Here is a 17,741-nt window from a genome sequence, read left to right as displayed (position 1 = left end):
AGGGCCAACCGCACCAGCATATGGTCTCACAAGGGGTCTGAGGATCTCATCTCGGTACCTATTGGCAGTCAGGCTACCTCTGGCGAGCACATGGAGGGCTGTGCGGCCCTCCAAAGAAATTCCACCCCACACCATTACTGACCTAATGCCAAACCGGTCATGCTGGAGGATGTTGAAGGCAGCAGAACGTTCTCCACGGCGTCTCCAGACTCTGTCACGTCTGTCACATGTGCTCAGTGTGAACCTGCTTTCATCTGTGAAGAGCACAGGGCGCCAGTGGCGAATTTGCCAATCTTGGTGTTCTCTGACAAATGCCAAACGTCCTGCACGGTGTTGTGTTGTAAGCACAACCCCCACCTGTGGACGTCGGGCCCTCATATCACCCTCATGGAGTCTGTTTCTGACCGTTTGAGCAGACACATGTTTATTTGTGGCCTCCTGGAGGTCGTTTTGCAGGGCTCTGGCAGTGCTCCTCCTGTTCCTCCTTGCACAAAGGCGGAGGTAGCGCTCCTGCTGCTGGGTTGTTGCCCTCCTACGGCCTCCTCCACGTCTCCTGATGTACTGGCCTGTCTCCAGGTAGCGCCTCCATGCTCTGGACACTACGCTGACAGACACAGCAAACCTTCTTGCCACAGCTCGCATTGATGTGCCATCCTGGATAAGCTGCACTACCTGAGCCACTTGTGTGGGTTGTAGACTCCGTCTCATGCTACCACTAGAGTGAAAGCACCGCCAGCATTCAAAAGTGACCAAAACATCAGCCAGGAAGCATAGGAACTGAGAAGTGGTCTGTGGTCACCACCTGCAGAACCACTCCTTTATTGGGGGTGTCTTGCTAATTGCCTATAATTTCCACCTGTTGTCTATCCCATTTGCACAACAGCATGTAAAATTGATTGTCACTCAGTTTTGCTTCCTAAGTGGACAGTTTGATTTCACAGAAGTGTGATTGACTTGGAGTTACATGGTGTTGTTTAAGTGTTCCCTTTATTTTTTTGAGCAGTGTATATACACACACACCTTTTTTGAAAGACCCCAAAGGCTGCAACACCTAAGCAAGAGGCATCACCAACCAAGCACTGCCATGAAGACCAAGGAACTCTCCAAACAAGTAAGGGGCATGGTTGTGAGAAGTACAAGTAAGAGTTAGGTTATAAAAAAATATCCAAATCTTTGATGATCCCCAGGAGCACCATCAAATCTATCATAACCAAATGGAAAGAACATGGCACAACAGCAAACCTGCCAAGAGAAGGCCGCCCACCAAAACTCACGGACCCGGCAAGGAGGGCATTAATTCAAGAGGCAACACAGAGACCTAAGGTAACCCTGGAGGAGCTTCAGAGTTCCACAGCAGAGACTGGAGTATCTGTATATAGGACGACAATAAGCCGTACGCTCCATAGAAAAACCAAAATGTCACAAAATACGTAGCTGTAGGTTTGCGCTGCAGATCTCCGATGTGATGTGGGTAGATATCACAGAATCCGATAAATAAATAGCATAGAAGATCGCGCTGCTTTCAAACACCACCTCCTTCCTCAGCAAAGGGTTAAAATGGAAAAGACACAAAGGAAGGGATCACCAGATTTCACACAAAAGTATCCCTCCTATGGTCGACACTCCTGTAAATAATTAAACAGATGCAGCCATAGTGAAGTACTGACTACCACCATAGCTTTCAAAGGGTTTATTGTACTTACAAGCGTAAACTTGTTAAAAGCATAAAAGTCACAGACGTGCCATGCACAGAAATCGCCCGACCCGGGTTTCGTTTACGCACTTCTTCAGGAGCGATACAAAACATAATGCAATCCCACCTTATAAAGTGCATAAAATCCCACCCATTGCTGACATCATCCTTGAGCGAGATTTAACCCTCTATAGTGTATCAGCGCTGATTTTTCATAAAAACACAAAAACTATAACACAAACCAACCCCAAATCCATAGACATAGTTTAACAATTAACTCATCCTTAATTAAAATACATACATAAAATATATTAGGTAAAAGACGCTGAGAATATACAACAAGCCTCCTATTATATCTCTGTCACATCACAAACTTCATCACATGACCGGACAGCTGATCCAATCCACGCCCGAGACTCCATCACGTGACTGGACAGCCGATCAAAGCCTTTTAATGTCCCATGTTTGGTCCTCTCTTGCAAAGTCCAAACGAGCAGTTCTGCGGCGTTCAAGGAGACGAGGTCTTTGAAGACGTTTTTTGTTTTTGAAGCCCTTCAGTCTCAGATGCCGTCTGATGGTTATGGGGCTGCAGTCAGCACCAGTAAGGGCCTTAATTTGGGTTGAGGATCGTCCAGTGTCTTGACGAACAGCCAATTGGATCCTCCGGCTCAGTGCTGATGACATTTTTTTGGGTCTTCCACTTGACTTTTTTGTTCCATAACCCTCAGGATCATTTAAGAAATTCCAAATGACTGTCTTACTGCGTCCCACCTCAGCAGCGATGGCGCGCTGTGAGAGACCCTGCTTATGAAGTTCAACAACCCGACCACGTTCAAAAAGGGAGAGTTTTTTTGCCTTTGCCATCACAACGTGTGACTACCTGACAGAAAATGACAATGAATCCACATCTTTGCACAGATTTGGCCTTTTAAAGACATGTGGTCCTAAACTTTTGATCAGCTGAAAAACAACCTGTTTCAGTTTATTCGTTGTTTTCATTAAATTGAATGCTCAAAAAATGTTTTGTCTCACTCCCATTTCTTCTTGTTGCATGTTGAAGCTCCACTTGGAACCTTGTTAAGATCCAACAATGTATAATATGATTTTTTGCCATTTTTCAAGTGGTCTTAAACTTTTGATTAGAATGGTATATTTTATGTATGTATTTTAATTAAGGATGAGTTAATTGTTAAACTATGTCTATGGATTTGGGGTTGGTTTGTGTTTTAGTTTTTTTGTTTTTATGAAAAATCAGCGCTGATACACTATAGAGGGTTAAATCTCCCTCAAGTATGATGTTATGCACTTTATAAGGTGGGATTGCATTATGTTTTGTATCGCTCCTGAAGAAGCGCGTAAGCGAAACACGGGTCGGGCGATTTCTGTGCATGGAACGTCTGTGACTTTTATGCTTTTAACAAGTTTACGCTTGTAAGTACAATAAACCCTTTGAATATATGGTGGTAGTCAGTACTTCACTATGGCTGCATCTGTTTAATTATCTACAGGAGTGTCGACCATAGGAGAGATACTATTGTGTGAAATCTGGTGATCCCTTCCTTCGTGTCTTTTCCATTTTAACCCTTTGCTGAGGAAGGAGGTGGTGTTTGTACGCTCCATAGAGTTGGGCTTTATGGCAGAGTGGCCAGAAGAAAGCCATTACTTTCAGCTAAAAACAAAAAGGCACGTTGTGAGTTTGTGAAAAGGCATGTGGGAGACTCTCAAAATGTATGGAGGAAGGTGCTCTGGTCTGATGAGACTAAAATTGAACTTTTCGGCCATCAAAGAAAACGCTGTCTGGAGCAAACCCAACACATCACATCACCCAAAGAACACTATCCCCACAGTGAAACATGGTGGTGGCAGCATCATGCTGGGGGGACGGGACTGGAAAACTGGTCAGAGTTGAGGGAAAGATGGATGGTGCTAAATAAGGGGAAACATGTAAATGTGTTGGAATGGCCGAGTCAAAGCCCAGATCTCAATCCAATAGAAAATCTGTGGTCAGACTTAAAGGGAACCTGTCACCAGTTTTATGGTGTCCTAACTAAGGGCAACATAAATAAGTGACTGATTCTCTTAGCAAAATGCTGGGTCACTTTCTGTAATTGACCCAGTCAATCTGCCAACATCTTGTATTGAAAAGCTCCAGTTGATAATGATGAGTTATGAATATTTATGAGCTCCTGACTCTCCCCGCCTACCTGCTGCTGATTGACAGTTATTTTCCATATGAATCAGCAGCAGGTGGGCAGGGGAGTGGCTATAGCTGTTAATTAAATAAACGCTGGACTCACTGACATCACGCTGGACTCAAATCAGCTCATTAGCATGTGGCATCTTTGTGTGTATATTATGAGGTAACCATCTGTCACACCAGTAAGTGAATACATCTAAGGCACTTTTTAGTAGTTAATGATTGTATATAATTAGTTAGATTATAATCTAATATCCCCATGACAGGTTCCCTTTAAAGATTGCTCTTCACAAGCGCAAACCATCAAAATGGAAGGAGCAGCATCAGTATTGCAAAGAGGAATGGGCAAAAACGCCTGCGGTAAGATGTGGCAACTGCTTATAGAGACTTATCCAAAGCGACTTGGAGCTGTGATTGCCGCAGAAGGTGGCTCTACAAAGTATTGACTTTAGGGGGGTGAATAGTTATGCACATTGACTTTTTCTGTTACAGTATTTTGTCCTGTTGTTTGCTTCACAATAAAAAAAATAAAAATATATTTTCAAAGTTGTCGGCATGTTCTGTAAATTAAATGATGCAAATCCTCAAACAATCCATGTTAATTACAGGTTGTGAGGCACCAAAATACGAAAAATGTCAAGAGGTGCGAATACTTTTGCAAGGCACTGTACATACAACATGGATCTGTAATATGGTCATATGCTTAGCCTTAGGCCTCATGCACACGAACGTATTTTCTTTCCATGTCCGTTCCGGTTTTTTTGCCGAAGTTACTTTGTGTGCATTCCGTTTCCGTATGTCCATTACGCAAAAAAATAGAACATGTCCTATTATTGTCCGCATTACGGACAAGGATAGTACTGTTCTATTAGGGGCCAGCTGTTCCCTTCCGCAAAATACAGAATGCACACAGACGTCATCCGTATTTTTTTGCGGACCGCAAACTATATACGGTCGTGTGCATGAGCCCTTATACTACATATCGCTATCCTGAGGACAAGTCATCAATATTTAACTCCTGGAGAACCCGTTTAACTCTTTCCTGATGAGGCGATTTTCCGTTTTTGCGTTTGCCATAAAGTTTTTATTTTTCCGTTCACATAGCCTTTTAAGGGCTTGTATTTTGTGGGACAAGTTGTACTTTGTAATGACACCATTTAATATTGCATATCATGTAGTGGGAAACTAATTCCAAATGGGGTGGAACTGGAAAAAATGCAATTCTGCAACAGTTTTTATGGTTTGTTTGTTTTTACGGCATTCACCATGTGGTAATACTGACTTGGGCGCTTCATTCTCCAGGTCAGTACGAATCCAGTAATACCACATATGTATAATTTTTCTTGCGTTTTGATACGGAATAAAAAGAAAATCTTGGGGATTTTTTTTTTTTTTTTTCATTGTCATTTCCTAAGCCGTGTGCAGAGCTGTGTCATTTTTTGCGGAGCGTTCTGTACTTTTCATTGATACCATTCTGGGGTGTGTAAAGACCTGATGGAATAGATGCTTGTATCCCGTTACACCGTATATTTTATATACAAACCATAGGATTCCTGTCTGCGGTTCAATCTTTTGTTGAGTGTGTCTCTGTAAGGCTGAAAGGCAAAGTTCAGACAGGCGGTAAACAAGTACGAGGCGATGTCATATGAAGGTGTGGTTCGGCTTCTCTGCCTGCTCCACATACTGGGTATGACATAAGTGATCGCTGAGCAGTGCTGAGGAAAACTAATTTATAGGCATTGACTCACAAAAATCACTCAACCAAATTACATGGGACACAGGAGCGGACTGGCCATAGACCCTACAGTGAACTTTCCCGATGGGCCAAGGCCCATAGCGCCACCTGAGCCCTCCTCACTGCCACTGGCCTGGTACATACTTATGGGGGAACTATAGGGGTCATTATTGAGGAAGTCCAGGCAGCATGCTGAAGCTAGGGTTGACTTGGTGTTGTGGTCAACATCTTACTTCCTAAGCCTCCTGCTCCATATCCATACTAGAGATAATTGGGGGAGGAGGAGGACAGAACATGGCAACTATTGATGGCCACCACAGAGGTTCTGTACTGTGCTATTTGGTTCTGTGGGAAGGTATTCTGTGCTGCACTATGGCATTACTGACCCTGCCAATTTGTATTGGCCCCATCTTCTTGTGCTGCCTTACCTTCTGTCAATTTGGACCCACCTACAACATTGGAGCCACTTTAAGTTTTTTTTTTCCAGGGTCACTTTGAGTTACCAGTCTGTCCCTGATGGGACAGGTGATAAATGTATGACAGCTGAACTTCCGACCACTGGGACCCCCGCAATCACTACAAAGGGGGCCTCATGTCCCAAATATGAATAGAGTGGTAGACTGATGGAGACAGCACTTATGACCACTGCTCCACAGAAATGTGGGATGTAAAACTCCCCTTCTCGTGATCAGTGGGGGTCCTTGTGGTCAGACACCCAGCGACCATACATTTATCACCTATTCTGTGGATAGGTTTTTCTTGGGTCAACTCCTTAACTATGTGTTAAACTGGACTCCACCTGAACGGAGATCACCACGGGAATCTACTGTGGGTGAAGTTCTGCTCATTAGAATTTTTGATGTATCATACAGACATATCAAACGTTTGGTTGGTGGAGGTCTGACTGCTGAGACCCCACCGATCACTAGAAGGAGGATAGAGAAGTGCTCACATGCGCACTCTGCAGGAGACAGAAACGAGACAGGCCCATACACTTTCTATTGAGTCTGTCTCCTGTAGTGAGGAGAGAAGGCGCTGTTCGAGGGCTTCTTTCTCCTCGTTCTAACGTGGACTTTTGATGGGTTTTTATAACATATCAAACGTTTTCTGAAAACTTAGTGACCCTTTCATGATATTTTTTAAAATAAATAATTTGAATTGCTCATACAATGACAATTCCTGGTGTGACAACACTGCCCATTTTATTCTTTTTTTTCTCCTGGGAATATGACTATGGGTGTTCCCCTTGTTGACAGGACATGTTCCTTCACATTCTGAAAATGTCCAATCAGTGCTGACAGTGGTACACACTGTATTGACAAGAGGGATGGTAACATCCAGTTATTATTCATACATTTACAGGATGAATAACGGAGGAAAAGATGCCAGGAGAACAGACAGGAACCAAATAAAATATAGGGTTCGAATTTCATACCCTAAAAAATATACTTCTTAAAAGACAAATACAAAACTCTTGTATTTCAAGATCCAGTCCACACAAGAAGGGGAGTACAGGGTGACTCGTCTACCGGATATTGTGCAGATTGAATTGTAGAAAAGTGCAATCTGAACGGAGTTTTAAAAACAAGCGCAGAAAGTTAATCACAGTGTTGTTGCAAAGATGTTCTGATGTCCTCTCGGTGTAGCACTCGGGGAAATGTCCCCTGTGAAGGCAGTAAATCGATATTCCCGCGCTGCATCGTGTTCTTGTTTTCTTTGGAGTAGTTGTGCTTGAAGCAACGAGGCCTTCAAATACAGACATGAGTAACAGTTATAACAACATCGGACCTATATACAGATATAATATTTCTAATTCCAGTGTCCTCCTCTGGGAAGATCTCACCTCCTATCTCTGTGACCAGTGATCTCCTAAGATACTAGTTGAGGTCATGGACAACCATGAAGAGGGCAGGGCTGGGATATGGAATATGTCTCACAGTCTGAAGGCCCCTTTACAATACCCGATGTTCAGGGAGATTATAGCTAACGAACGCTCGTTACCGATAATCTGCTGGTGTAAACAAGCTAACGACTACCCGATGAATGAGCGAAACACTCATTCATGAGGTAATAGAATTGTTGGTGCGCTCACCTAAATCCTTATTTGCCGGCAGCAGACCCTGGTGTCTGAACAGACTCTACAGCTGGAAAACGACGAGTCTGTATGGAGGCCAGTGATGGCATTAACAATCGCTCCTCTCCACTGACGAGCAAGTGATTTTCAGTGTAAAGAGGCCTTAGGGCAGGGATGGCCAACCTGCGGCTCTCCAGCTGTTGCAAAACTACAACTCCCAGCAAGCCCAGACTGTCTACAACTATTAGCCTACAGCAGGGCATGGTGGGAATTGTAGTTTTACAGCATCTGGAGAGCCACGGGTTGGCCATCCATGCCTTAGGGCTTCACTGAAAGGTTCTGAAATGCAGATAATTAGGAAAAAGTTTGGTCCATCCATCCACGAGATCGATAAATGGTATCAAATCTAGTCCCATTTAGAAAAAAAAAACACACAAAAAGAACTAAGGTATAGCATATACACTGATCAGCCATGACATTAAAGCCATCTGCCTAAAATTGTGTACAGCCCCCTCATGTCTCCAAAACAGCTCTGACGTGGCATGGATGCCACAAGACCACTGAAGTTGTCCTGTGGTATCTGCCACCAAGACATTAGCAGCAGATCCTTTCAAGGGGCTGTCTAACTTCAGCAAATGGCATTTATCATGTAGAGAAAGTTAAAGGAGTTTTCCAGGATTCTGATGACCTATCCTCAGGATAGGTCATCAGTATCTGATCGGTGGGGGTCCGATCAGCTGTTTGAGAAGGTACCAGCGCTCCTGTAAGCGCCGCAGGCTTCTCTCAGCTCCCCAAGCACAGAGCGTACATTGTATAGCAGCTCAGCCCCATTTGTGCTTTTTCCTATAGTGTGCTAGCACAACCACCACTGCTGGATTACAGGGTGGTCGTAGCCCCTGGAAATGAGCAGTGTATAATATGATTGAAAAATGAATAAATCCAGCAAAGGAGGCAATATGGAGAATCACTAAATATTAGTAAGTGCCTTGTAATAACCAGGCACCTGTTTAGTATTTTCACCAGCCAATGACTGGACATCTGTGGGTCCTTAAGGCACCTTTTCCCAGATAAATAGGTTTCCTAATCTGCTAGTTACCAGTAAAGGTGCTCTATTCTGACCATCTGCCCATGTACCGAACCTCTGCCTTTATTACCCTGCGCTGCCTATCTTGAGCTTAGTAGGATGTCTGTATTGGCCCACTGCCACCTGCTCTGACCTCGGACTAGTCTCTCAGTTACACACTTATTTTGCCTGCCCTGACCTCTTCCTGTTACCTGACTACAAATATTGCCTGACTCTTCGGTGTCTCTGACCCCCGTGGGTTGGCTGCCAACTACAGGAGATAGTGGCCTGGTGGCTCCCCTGCAGCAAAGACCAGATCCCTGTATAGTAGTTAAACAGTGAAAACCAGTGGACTGCTAGGATACTGCCAAACCAGTTAGTTGGCACAGTGGTTCCACACTTCTGCCCATTGCGATAAGATAAAAGGTGCATGCTGTAGGATAACAGTCTTGTACGATGTTAAAAGGATTTTACTATTAATGGCCAATCCTCAGGCTAGACCATCAATACCTGGTCAGCCCCAGCACCAGAACTACACGGCTCTGTCTATCAGCGCTGCTCCGAAATCACTTCCATGCGAGCAGTGCTCCAGTAACCAGCTCCATCCACTACAGAAACAGACGGACCTATGTAGTCCCTGCAGAACGGCTAATCAGTGGGGATACGGGGTTTTGGATCCCTGCCGATCAGATATTGATGGTCTACCCTGAAGATACTGAAAAACCCCTTTAATGGTAATGAAGGATAATGCCCTGTGACCATGTTCCTAAGGCTACATGCACACGACTGTTCTGAGTTTTGCGGTCCGCGCGCGTTCTGCAATTTGTGGAACGGCACGGATTGCCATTGATATAACTGCCTATTCTTGTTCGCAAAACGGATAAGAATAGGACAGGTTATATTTTTTTTGCGGACCACGGAACGAAGCAACGGATGCGGACAGCACACGGAGTGCTGTCTGCATCTTTTGCGGCCCCATTGAAGTGAATGGGTCCGCATCCAAGCCGCAAAAACTGCGCCTCGGATGCGGACCGTGTGCATGAGGGCCTTAATTTGCTGTATATCCCTTCCGGAAAGGTGAATATGAAAGATGCAAACATATTTATGGTCCTTAGTTCTGAAACAAGCACATGCGGATATGATAATGTCACATACGCAGACATGTCTCTTCAAACATGTATGTGATATGTCACCGGTTGTCCCAGTGAAGTATTAAATAGATGATTCCCCAGTTTAATGAACTGGAGCACGACTCACCACTTCTAATTCCTTCCTCGCTGCCTCCATTTCTTCCTGCACTGAACGCTTGGGCTTTTTCTTCCTCTCCTGTATGGTCTGGATATGCTGTTTGATGCGGTGTTCCAGTCTCAGGTCTCTAGAGGCTCTACACATAAAAAAAAAAAAAAAAAAAAAAAAAAGATGACTAATTTATGGCACAATGAGCCTCTTGTCTTATAATAGGACACTGGCCTAGTTAGTTTTAGGGATATGTGCCAAAGGAACAGTCTGTCAGAAATCCATCAATAAAGGCCCTATTTACAGACTGGCGGGAACGTCTGTGAGTGTGAACTTGCTTCAACTTCAGGATTTGCTGTCCAGAGAAGTAGTCTACAGAAAAATTTCACATAAAACTATAACAGTACAGCCTACGTTTTTTTTTTGTCAAGCTATGCAAACAAAATATTTCTACCATATAAAAAAATCCAGATTTGCTATTTGCCTAATTAAAGGCAAACTGTCACAGTGAAATTCAAACTTACTGAGAGAAGAGTCCAGGACTCCTCTACGGTGACTCTCGGGTGCATATGCCGAGGATGGTACTCCTCTCTTCACTGTGCATGCACGTCACATTGGGCACATGTGCAATCAAGCTAGGTGTGTCTTCATCAACACAGTGCCCATAAGCCTGATAACCCTAAAAAAAAAAAAGAGTCCCGTCCTCCTCTCTCAGCAGGGACAGATTGGGAACTTAAAAGTGCCTCTGGGATAAAAAATAAAAATGAATTTTTTTTAAAGTGGCCAAATGTTGTAGGTGGGTCCAAATTGAAAGAAGGTGGGTCATCAGAAGGAGGCAGGGCCAGCAATACCATAATGCAACACAAAATACTGCCCCAGCAGAACTAAATATCACAGTGCAGCACAAAACACTGCTGCCCCCACTGCAGTATTCAACTGTAACACTGTCCTAAAGACAGAGATACAGTTGAATTCAAGAGGTGGACCTGTGGCTGCCAGCCAGGTATATAAGTACCTGATGCTGCTAGCAGGGCTGTCTTTACCAAGGGGCAAAAGGGGCAGCTGCCCCGGGCCCAGTTGCTCCTGGGGGGCCCAAGGCAGCTGCCTCTTAAGCCCTGCTAGCCACTGCCCCGGGTGTCAGGCTGTCAGCTACACAGGGGGTGCTGCCATGCCATGCCTGCCGGCACTCCAGGCAGCGTACTGTGAGAGCTGTGATTCTCTAGGACCTTAGATGACATCATCACCATTTGACCAGTAACCTAGCAATATTACTGGTCACATGGCTATGAGGTCATCAAGGTCCTACCAGGAGTGTTGTGACAGAAGTTTGCCTTCACTGTGGAGCTTTTTTTGTGAAGATTACATCAGAAAAAGGTGACAGGGGCTATTATGCTAATATACTGTAAACTACTGTATAGTGGGGTGCTGTATACTGTGGGGGCCTGTATACTGTAGGGGGCCTGTATACTGTAGGGGGCTGTATAATGTTGGGGGCCTGTATAGTGTGGGGGGCCTGTATAGTGTGGGGGGCCTGTATAGTGTGGGGGGCCTGTATAGTGTGGGGGGCTGTATATTGTGGAATGCTATACTGCTGTACTGAATACTGTGGGGGTCTGTATACTGTGGGGGGGCTGTATACTGTATATTGTGGAGTGCTATACTGCTGTACTGTATACTGTGGGGGGCTGTATATTGTGGAGTTCTATACTGTTGTACTGTATAGTGTGGGGTGCTGTATCGTGTATAGTTTGGGGTGCTGTATACGGTGAGGTGCTATACTGCTCTACTGTATACTGTGAGGTGTTGTATACTGTGGGGTGCTGTATACTGTGGGCTGCTATACTGCTCTACTATATACTGTGGGGTACTGTATAGTGTGGGGTGCTATACTGCATACTGTGTGGTGCTGTATACTATAGGGTGCTATACTGCATACTGTGGGGTGTTGTATACTATAGGGTGCTATACTGCATACTGTGGGGTGCACTGTAACACTAGGGTGAGTCGAGCCCCAGTCTCCTTCCTGCAGAGCGGTGCCCACTTCCAGCCTGAGCCCAGCTGCCCAGAGCACTGATCCTGAGCCGCTGGAGTCTTCAGAACTGTAAGTATTTACAGTCATTCACTGTACTCTACCAGTTGTGTGGATTTTTTTGTGTGTGTTGTGGTGGAGGGCGTGATTGCCTGCTAAGGTGTGGGAAGGCGGGATCCAGGGGGCCCAAGTAAATTTTTGCCCAGGGTCCAATCAATATTAAAGACGGCCCTGGCTCCTAGCCTTAATTAATGCTGAGGACATCCGATCATTATGTACCTGACCAGTGACCGGTTTCTTGCTGGCTTACATTTCAACCATTTTCTACGCCTAAAACAGGCATAGAGAATGACCCCTTCCCCACCCACTTTTTTAGACCTGGCTTGAGCGGGGAAAAGTCACAGACTGCGGTGCAAATAACCTTCGCGTCACAATCTAGGCCAGAAATACGCCTAATATAGGTGTATTTCTGATCGTAAAGGACCCCCATTGTTTGTTGGTAGTACAGCATCTTGGAAAAGCGTAGTTTTGGAGCCTGTACACAGTGTGTGTGTGCACTCACGTATCCTCGGCTCCCAATACTGCCTAACAGCTAGGTCAACACGGCCTAGATGGTGGGCAGTTCATCTCAACAACCATCCTGCTTCTCTCAGTACAATGATGCACCCCCTCTCAAGTCTGTCAATGGGGCCGATTTCTTTAAGTGCATTGTAGAGGTATATCTAAAAGGTACACTAACCAAAAGTAGCCTCTGAGAGTCTTTACATAGGACAGCAGACAAAGCACTTTTACACTCTCTTGTGGCAAGACCCAGTGTCTAATCAGACCTCACCTGTAATCTTTAAATATCTGCCTGAGACATAACTGCATCCCGATTTTTGCAGCAATCCGACATTTCTGACTGCGTTTTTTGTTTTTGTTTTTGTCAATGAAGCCAGATCTACATTAACTGATTACTCAGCTGGCTCCTGTCTTTGTAATGCAAAAAGCCTGTCCCTATATACAGTTATGACCTACGGACACTATAGAGGAGCAGCCCCAGCTTGGCATGCTCCTCAGTGAACCAGATCAGTGAGCCACTAAGTATGATCGTCCCTCTCTGGTGGTCCTGGCCTATCCGTGTATGACACAGTGGGCCATCCTCCTGATACAGAGAAAATGTATGGACCTTCCCCCGGCCGTAACAGCTCATAACTGATCCAGGAGCGGGAGGAAGTCACATGATTCGTTTACGAAAAAACCCATCTGGTTCCTCCAGAGATACTGGGAGCCTTTGGTTTGACTTTTATAGCCACACTAAGTTCAGGTGCACTTAAGCCTCGCGCCAGGAATGCGCTAAATGCAAAAGAACTGAGAACCTAAATGAGAACCCACCCTAAGGCTGTAAAGCATCTGGCAAACCTCTTTTCTTCCAATTTACCTGGTACAACCTACAATCTAAATAATGTTACTATCTATGTCACTTTTCTCTTTTCTGCATCAATATAATTGAGCAGTCGTTTAGCAGCCAGAAACTTTCCATCTGCTGTTTGGCGCGCTGACTGTGGGCCAGGCGAGGCATGCCTTTGGGTGTACCACAGGGCATCTGACGAGGTGGTTTACATTTTAACCTCCTGAATATGGTCCCTGTTGATGAAACAAACCTTTCTTTCAATGAGCTCGCAGACGCGACCCTTGGCATAATTTCCTGTTTTTCGACTGCAAGACTCTTTTGCTTCTCCCGGCTATTCTTGTGTTGGGATGTATCCAGATCTGTGGCAAATGGAGGCGCGGTGACCGGCACCTAGGCACGGGAAATGACAAAGGTAGTCAGTGAGAAGAGCAGTGATATCTGTATTAAACATAAATGACATAAGCTGTAATAAATTGTGCATCTAGGACGTAAACTATTAGGGCTCATGCACATGGCCGTGCTCACCGCATCACAGATGCAGACCCATTCACTTGAAAGGGTCCACAATCCAGAAGGTGTGGTGCGGAACGGAGGCACAGAACCCCACGGAAGCACTACGGAGTGCTTCCGTTGGATTTCTCTCCGTGCCTCCACACCGCAAAAAAAAATATAGAACATGTTTTATTTTTTTGTGGTGCGGACGGATCATGGACCTATTCAAGTTGAATGGGTCTGGATCTGTCTGTGTAATCCGCACGGATGTTGCCCGTGCATTGGGGACAGCAAATTGCAGTCCCCAATGCACGGAACGGCCGAACGCATGAATCCTTTAATCTTTGCCAGACACCAAGTTTAAGGTCCAAACTTCGCTTTTATTTGGCACCTTAGCAAAACAAACACCTGCCCGGCTGGGCTCTAACTAAACATAGGGTAGAATCCCTGACTCACCTATAGAGTGCTGTTCAGACACAGTGTCAGGTCCGGCTTTCTCAGCCAAGCGTATACCAGCCCCCCAGGCTGTAACACGATCAGTCCAGGCTATGTCCCTGCCTTGGGGTTTCTCAGCCTAGCCCAGCTGGAACCACACACCTAGAGTCTCACCCGGCCTCTTTACTCCCCAGTAATGAGGATCCCTCATGCTAGGGAAAACTTGTCCTGGAATAGGAGGGGTGGATTGGCAGCTCCCTCTACCAACCTAGCTCCCAATCCAAGTAAAATCCAGCCCTTAAATACTAAACAAAAAAGCTCCAGCAACTATGCCTTGCTATAATAATAATAAAAAAAAAATAAAGATAGTTTGCACCACCACACCCCAAAAATCCTACACTATTAAAATATAAATGTATTTATCCCATGCGGTGAATGCCATAACAGACAAAAAATCTAAATGGCCGATTCACCGTTTTTTTTTTCTGTCGCTTCACCAAAAAGTCATACACATTCCAAAATACTATCACTGAAACCTACAGATTGCTCCACAAAATAGTATCCATTACACAGCTCTGTAGGCATAAATATAAAAAAGTTATGGGGGTCAGAATATGGAGATGCAAATCAAAAATAATTTTATTCCAGTTTTAGTTATTTTTTTTATTAGAAAGTATTACTTGTCCCGCATAAAAACAAGCCCTCATACAGAACATGAACGAAAAAATGTAAAAGTTATGGATCCAGGAAGGCCAGGAATAAAAAACGGAAATGCAAAAATGGAAAATAGCCCAATCCTGAAGAGTTTAAACTAATATAACTCTGGACTGGCGCAACGGATTTCGGTGGTAAAGGTACCATTTTAATCAGCAAGCTCAACCCTACCAGGCAGTATGTCTAGTGTAATAGAGTTGGTCCTGCTGACAGTTCCTCTTTAAGGACTCCCTGTCTGGGTGTCTACCCTGTCTAACTCATAGCAAATCTGGCCCACTATCCATCCAATCACAGTCTCAGTTTGTCATTTCCATAAAACAGAAAAAACTCAGCCCTGTTCACATGTTTTTAAAGTGTTTTTGCTGCATTTTGTGCAGCATTTAGAAACAATTACTGAAAGTTTTATGCATTTTTTACAAAAAATATCACAATATTACTGGTGTTCATAACTAGAGATGAGCGAATTTTTCAAAAATTCAATTCGCCAGTTAGCCAAATTTTTTCGGAAAAATTCACTTTGATTAGAATTTATTCGCAGTGAATTACATTTAAAAAACGCTATTTTTGTGCTGCAGAGAGCCTTTATAGGGGTGTAGAACACTGTGCCTTGCAGTAACACGCATAGGGAGTCTGCTGTGGTAGTGAAATAATACTGTGAGTCAGTATGACATGCAGATGACAGGCGTCGCTCTTAGAATCACTGCACACTTCACTTATTTGGGCAGTTACAGGGCCAAAACTGACCAAGTATCAACTCAGCCTTACAGGTCGATGTTAGCGTCAAGAAGAAGCGCACTCCTTTTACACAGCTGATTCCACATAGATGTTTACAGAACCTGTTCTATTAAACGCTTATACAAGTAGAGCCCCCCTGACAGAGTGGAGAGGGTGTCAGCAGTAAGTTTGTGTTGACGTCACTGATTATTTTGCCCTTCCTCTGATCTGTCAGGACAATAACCCACAAAAAACGGATCCTGTCTGTGGAGCATACGCCTTCACTCGGTCAGCATTGTGTCAGTAATCCATCAGTATTTCTAATGCCAAAAAAAAAAAAACAGGAGTGGATCTAAAACAGAGATGACATGTGAATGGAATCTTTGCATGTCTTCTGTGTTTTGTACCCACTCCTGCTTTTGGCTACCAAATCATAAGCCAATTCTGATGGGACCCTACAGGCCTTACAGCTGCTATACAGACAAGATCCGTTGTGTGTCTCATTTTTCCTTCCTTCTGACAGATCAGAAGAAAGGTCAAATAAATGATATTGTCAGCCAGGCCGACAGCCAAAATAGTGGCCGAGTCATGGAGTGGTGAGGGTGGGAACAGCATGAGAAGTCCACAGAGTGGCCCTATGACAGTGGTGAGGTGGAAGCAGCATGAGGAGACTACAGAGTGGCCCAATGACAGGGTCTGGAGGTGGAAGCAGTATGAGGAGGCCACCGAGTGGCACAATGACCGAGTCTGGAGGTTGCGGCAGCATCAGGAGAAGGCCACCAAGTGGCACAATGACCGAGTATGGAGTTGGCAGCAGTATGAGGAGGCCACCGAGTGGCACAATGAGTCTGGAGGTGGTGGCAGCAGCATCAGGAGGATACCACAGAGTGGCAAGATGACATAGTGTGGAGATGGCAGCAGCATCAGGATACCACAGAGTGGCAAGGTGACAGTGTGGAGATGGCAGCAGCATCAGGATACCACAGAGTGGCAAGGTGACAGTGTGGAGATGGCAGCAGCATCAGGATACCACAGAGTGGCAAGGTGACAGTGTGGAGATGGCAGCAGCATCAGGATACCACAGAATGGCAAGGTGACAGTGTGGAGATGGAGGCAGCAGCATCAGGAGACCACAGAGTGCGAAGGTGACAAAGTGTGGAGATGGCGGCAGCATCAGGAGAACACAAAGTGACCCGAGTGGGGCGGTGGGTGGCAATACCAGTACCCGCTGATGAAGGTGGGTGAAAGAAGGAGCACTTGACATCAGATTTGTGTGGCAGCATCAGAGTAGTAGCTGAGGCAGGTAGCCAGAAGAAACCGGTCTCTTTTTTTCAAGATTTGGGTGAGGCTGCATGGATGATCTAGTCTGATTCATCAGACATTGGTGGGTAGAAATCCTGGCTGATCCACACCTGATTCATCTTGACAAAGGTCAGTCTCTCCACATTTTGGGTGGACAGGCAAGTTCTCCTTGGGGTAACTATGGCCCCCGCCACACTAAACACCCGCTCTGATGCCACACTACTGGCCGGGCAGGACAGTTTTTCCAGGGCAAACTCTGCTAGTTGCGGTCACAAATCCAGTTTGGCTGCCCAGTAGTCCAGCGGATCTACTCCAGGTCTAGATGCTGGCGAGTAGTCTCCAGGTCTAGATGCTGGCGAGTAGTCTCTTCACTAGGTGGGTGAAGAAAGCTACTCATCAGCGACTGTAGACTCCGGCTGCTGCTGATCGAGCTGATACTGCTCCTGCCACCCCACCCCTCCCCAGCAGACATGGCAGTGGAACGTGAGTGCAGAGGGCCCCCCGGTCAGACCTGCGAGAGGATGGACGATGGCGCAGATAGGCAGCGACCAACTGACTACATAGGATGTCTCTGTAGTAGTTCAGTTTGTTCTCCCTCTCGGTGACTGTATAAAAGGCCCCCATTCTGGACCGGTAGCAAGGGTCCAACAAGGTGGAGAGCCAG

The 17,741-nt window shown here is 45.3% G+C and overlaps 1 protein-coding gene across 1 annotated transcript in view; it reads right to left on the bottom strand.

The window, feature by feature from the left end:
- Window positions 1–6,810: 6,810 nt before the first annotated feature.
- Window positions 6,811–17,741, bottom strand: part of LRRC27 (leucine rich repeat containing 27) — a 63,583-nt gene continuing 52,652 nt past the window's right edge. The window contains exons 9-11 of the mRNA XM_040436400.1: window positions 13,671–13,810; window positions 10,020–10,146; window positions 6,811–7,371 (exon numbers count right to left, since the gene is read on the bottom strand). Of these exons, the coding sequence (XP_040292334.1) occupies window positions 7,228–7,371; window positions 10,020–10,146; window positions 13,671–13,810 (411 nt within the window). The 3' untranslated portion in view covers window positions 6,811–7,227. The remainder of the gene's footprint in view (window positions 7,372–10,019; window positions 10,147–13,670; window positions 13,811–17,741) is intronic.

This window comes from Bufo bufo, chromosome 6, assembly GCF_905171765.1.
Source record: "Bufo bufo chromosome 6, aBufBuf1.1, whole genome shotgun sequence".
NCBI lineage: Eukaryota > Metazoa > Chordata > Amphibia > Anura > Bufonidae > Bufo > Bufo bufo.
Note: the sequence above shows the minus strand (reverse complement) of the source record. Positions and strands in the feature narration are given on the sequence as shown.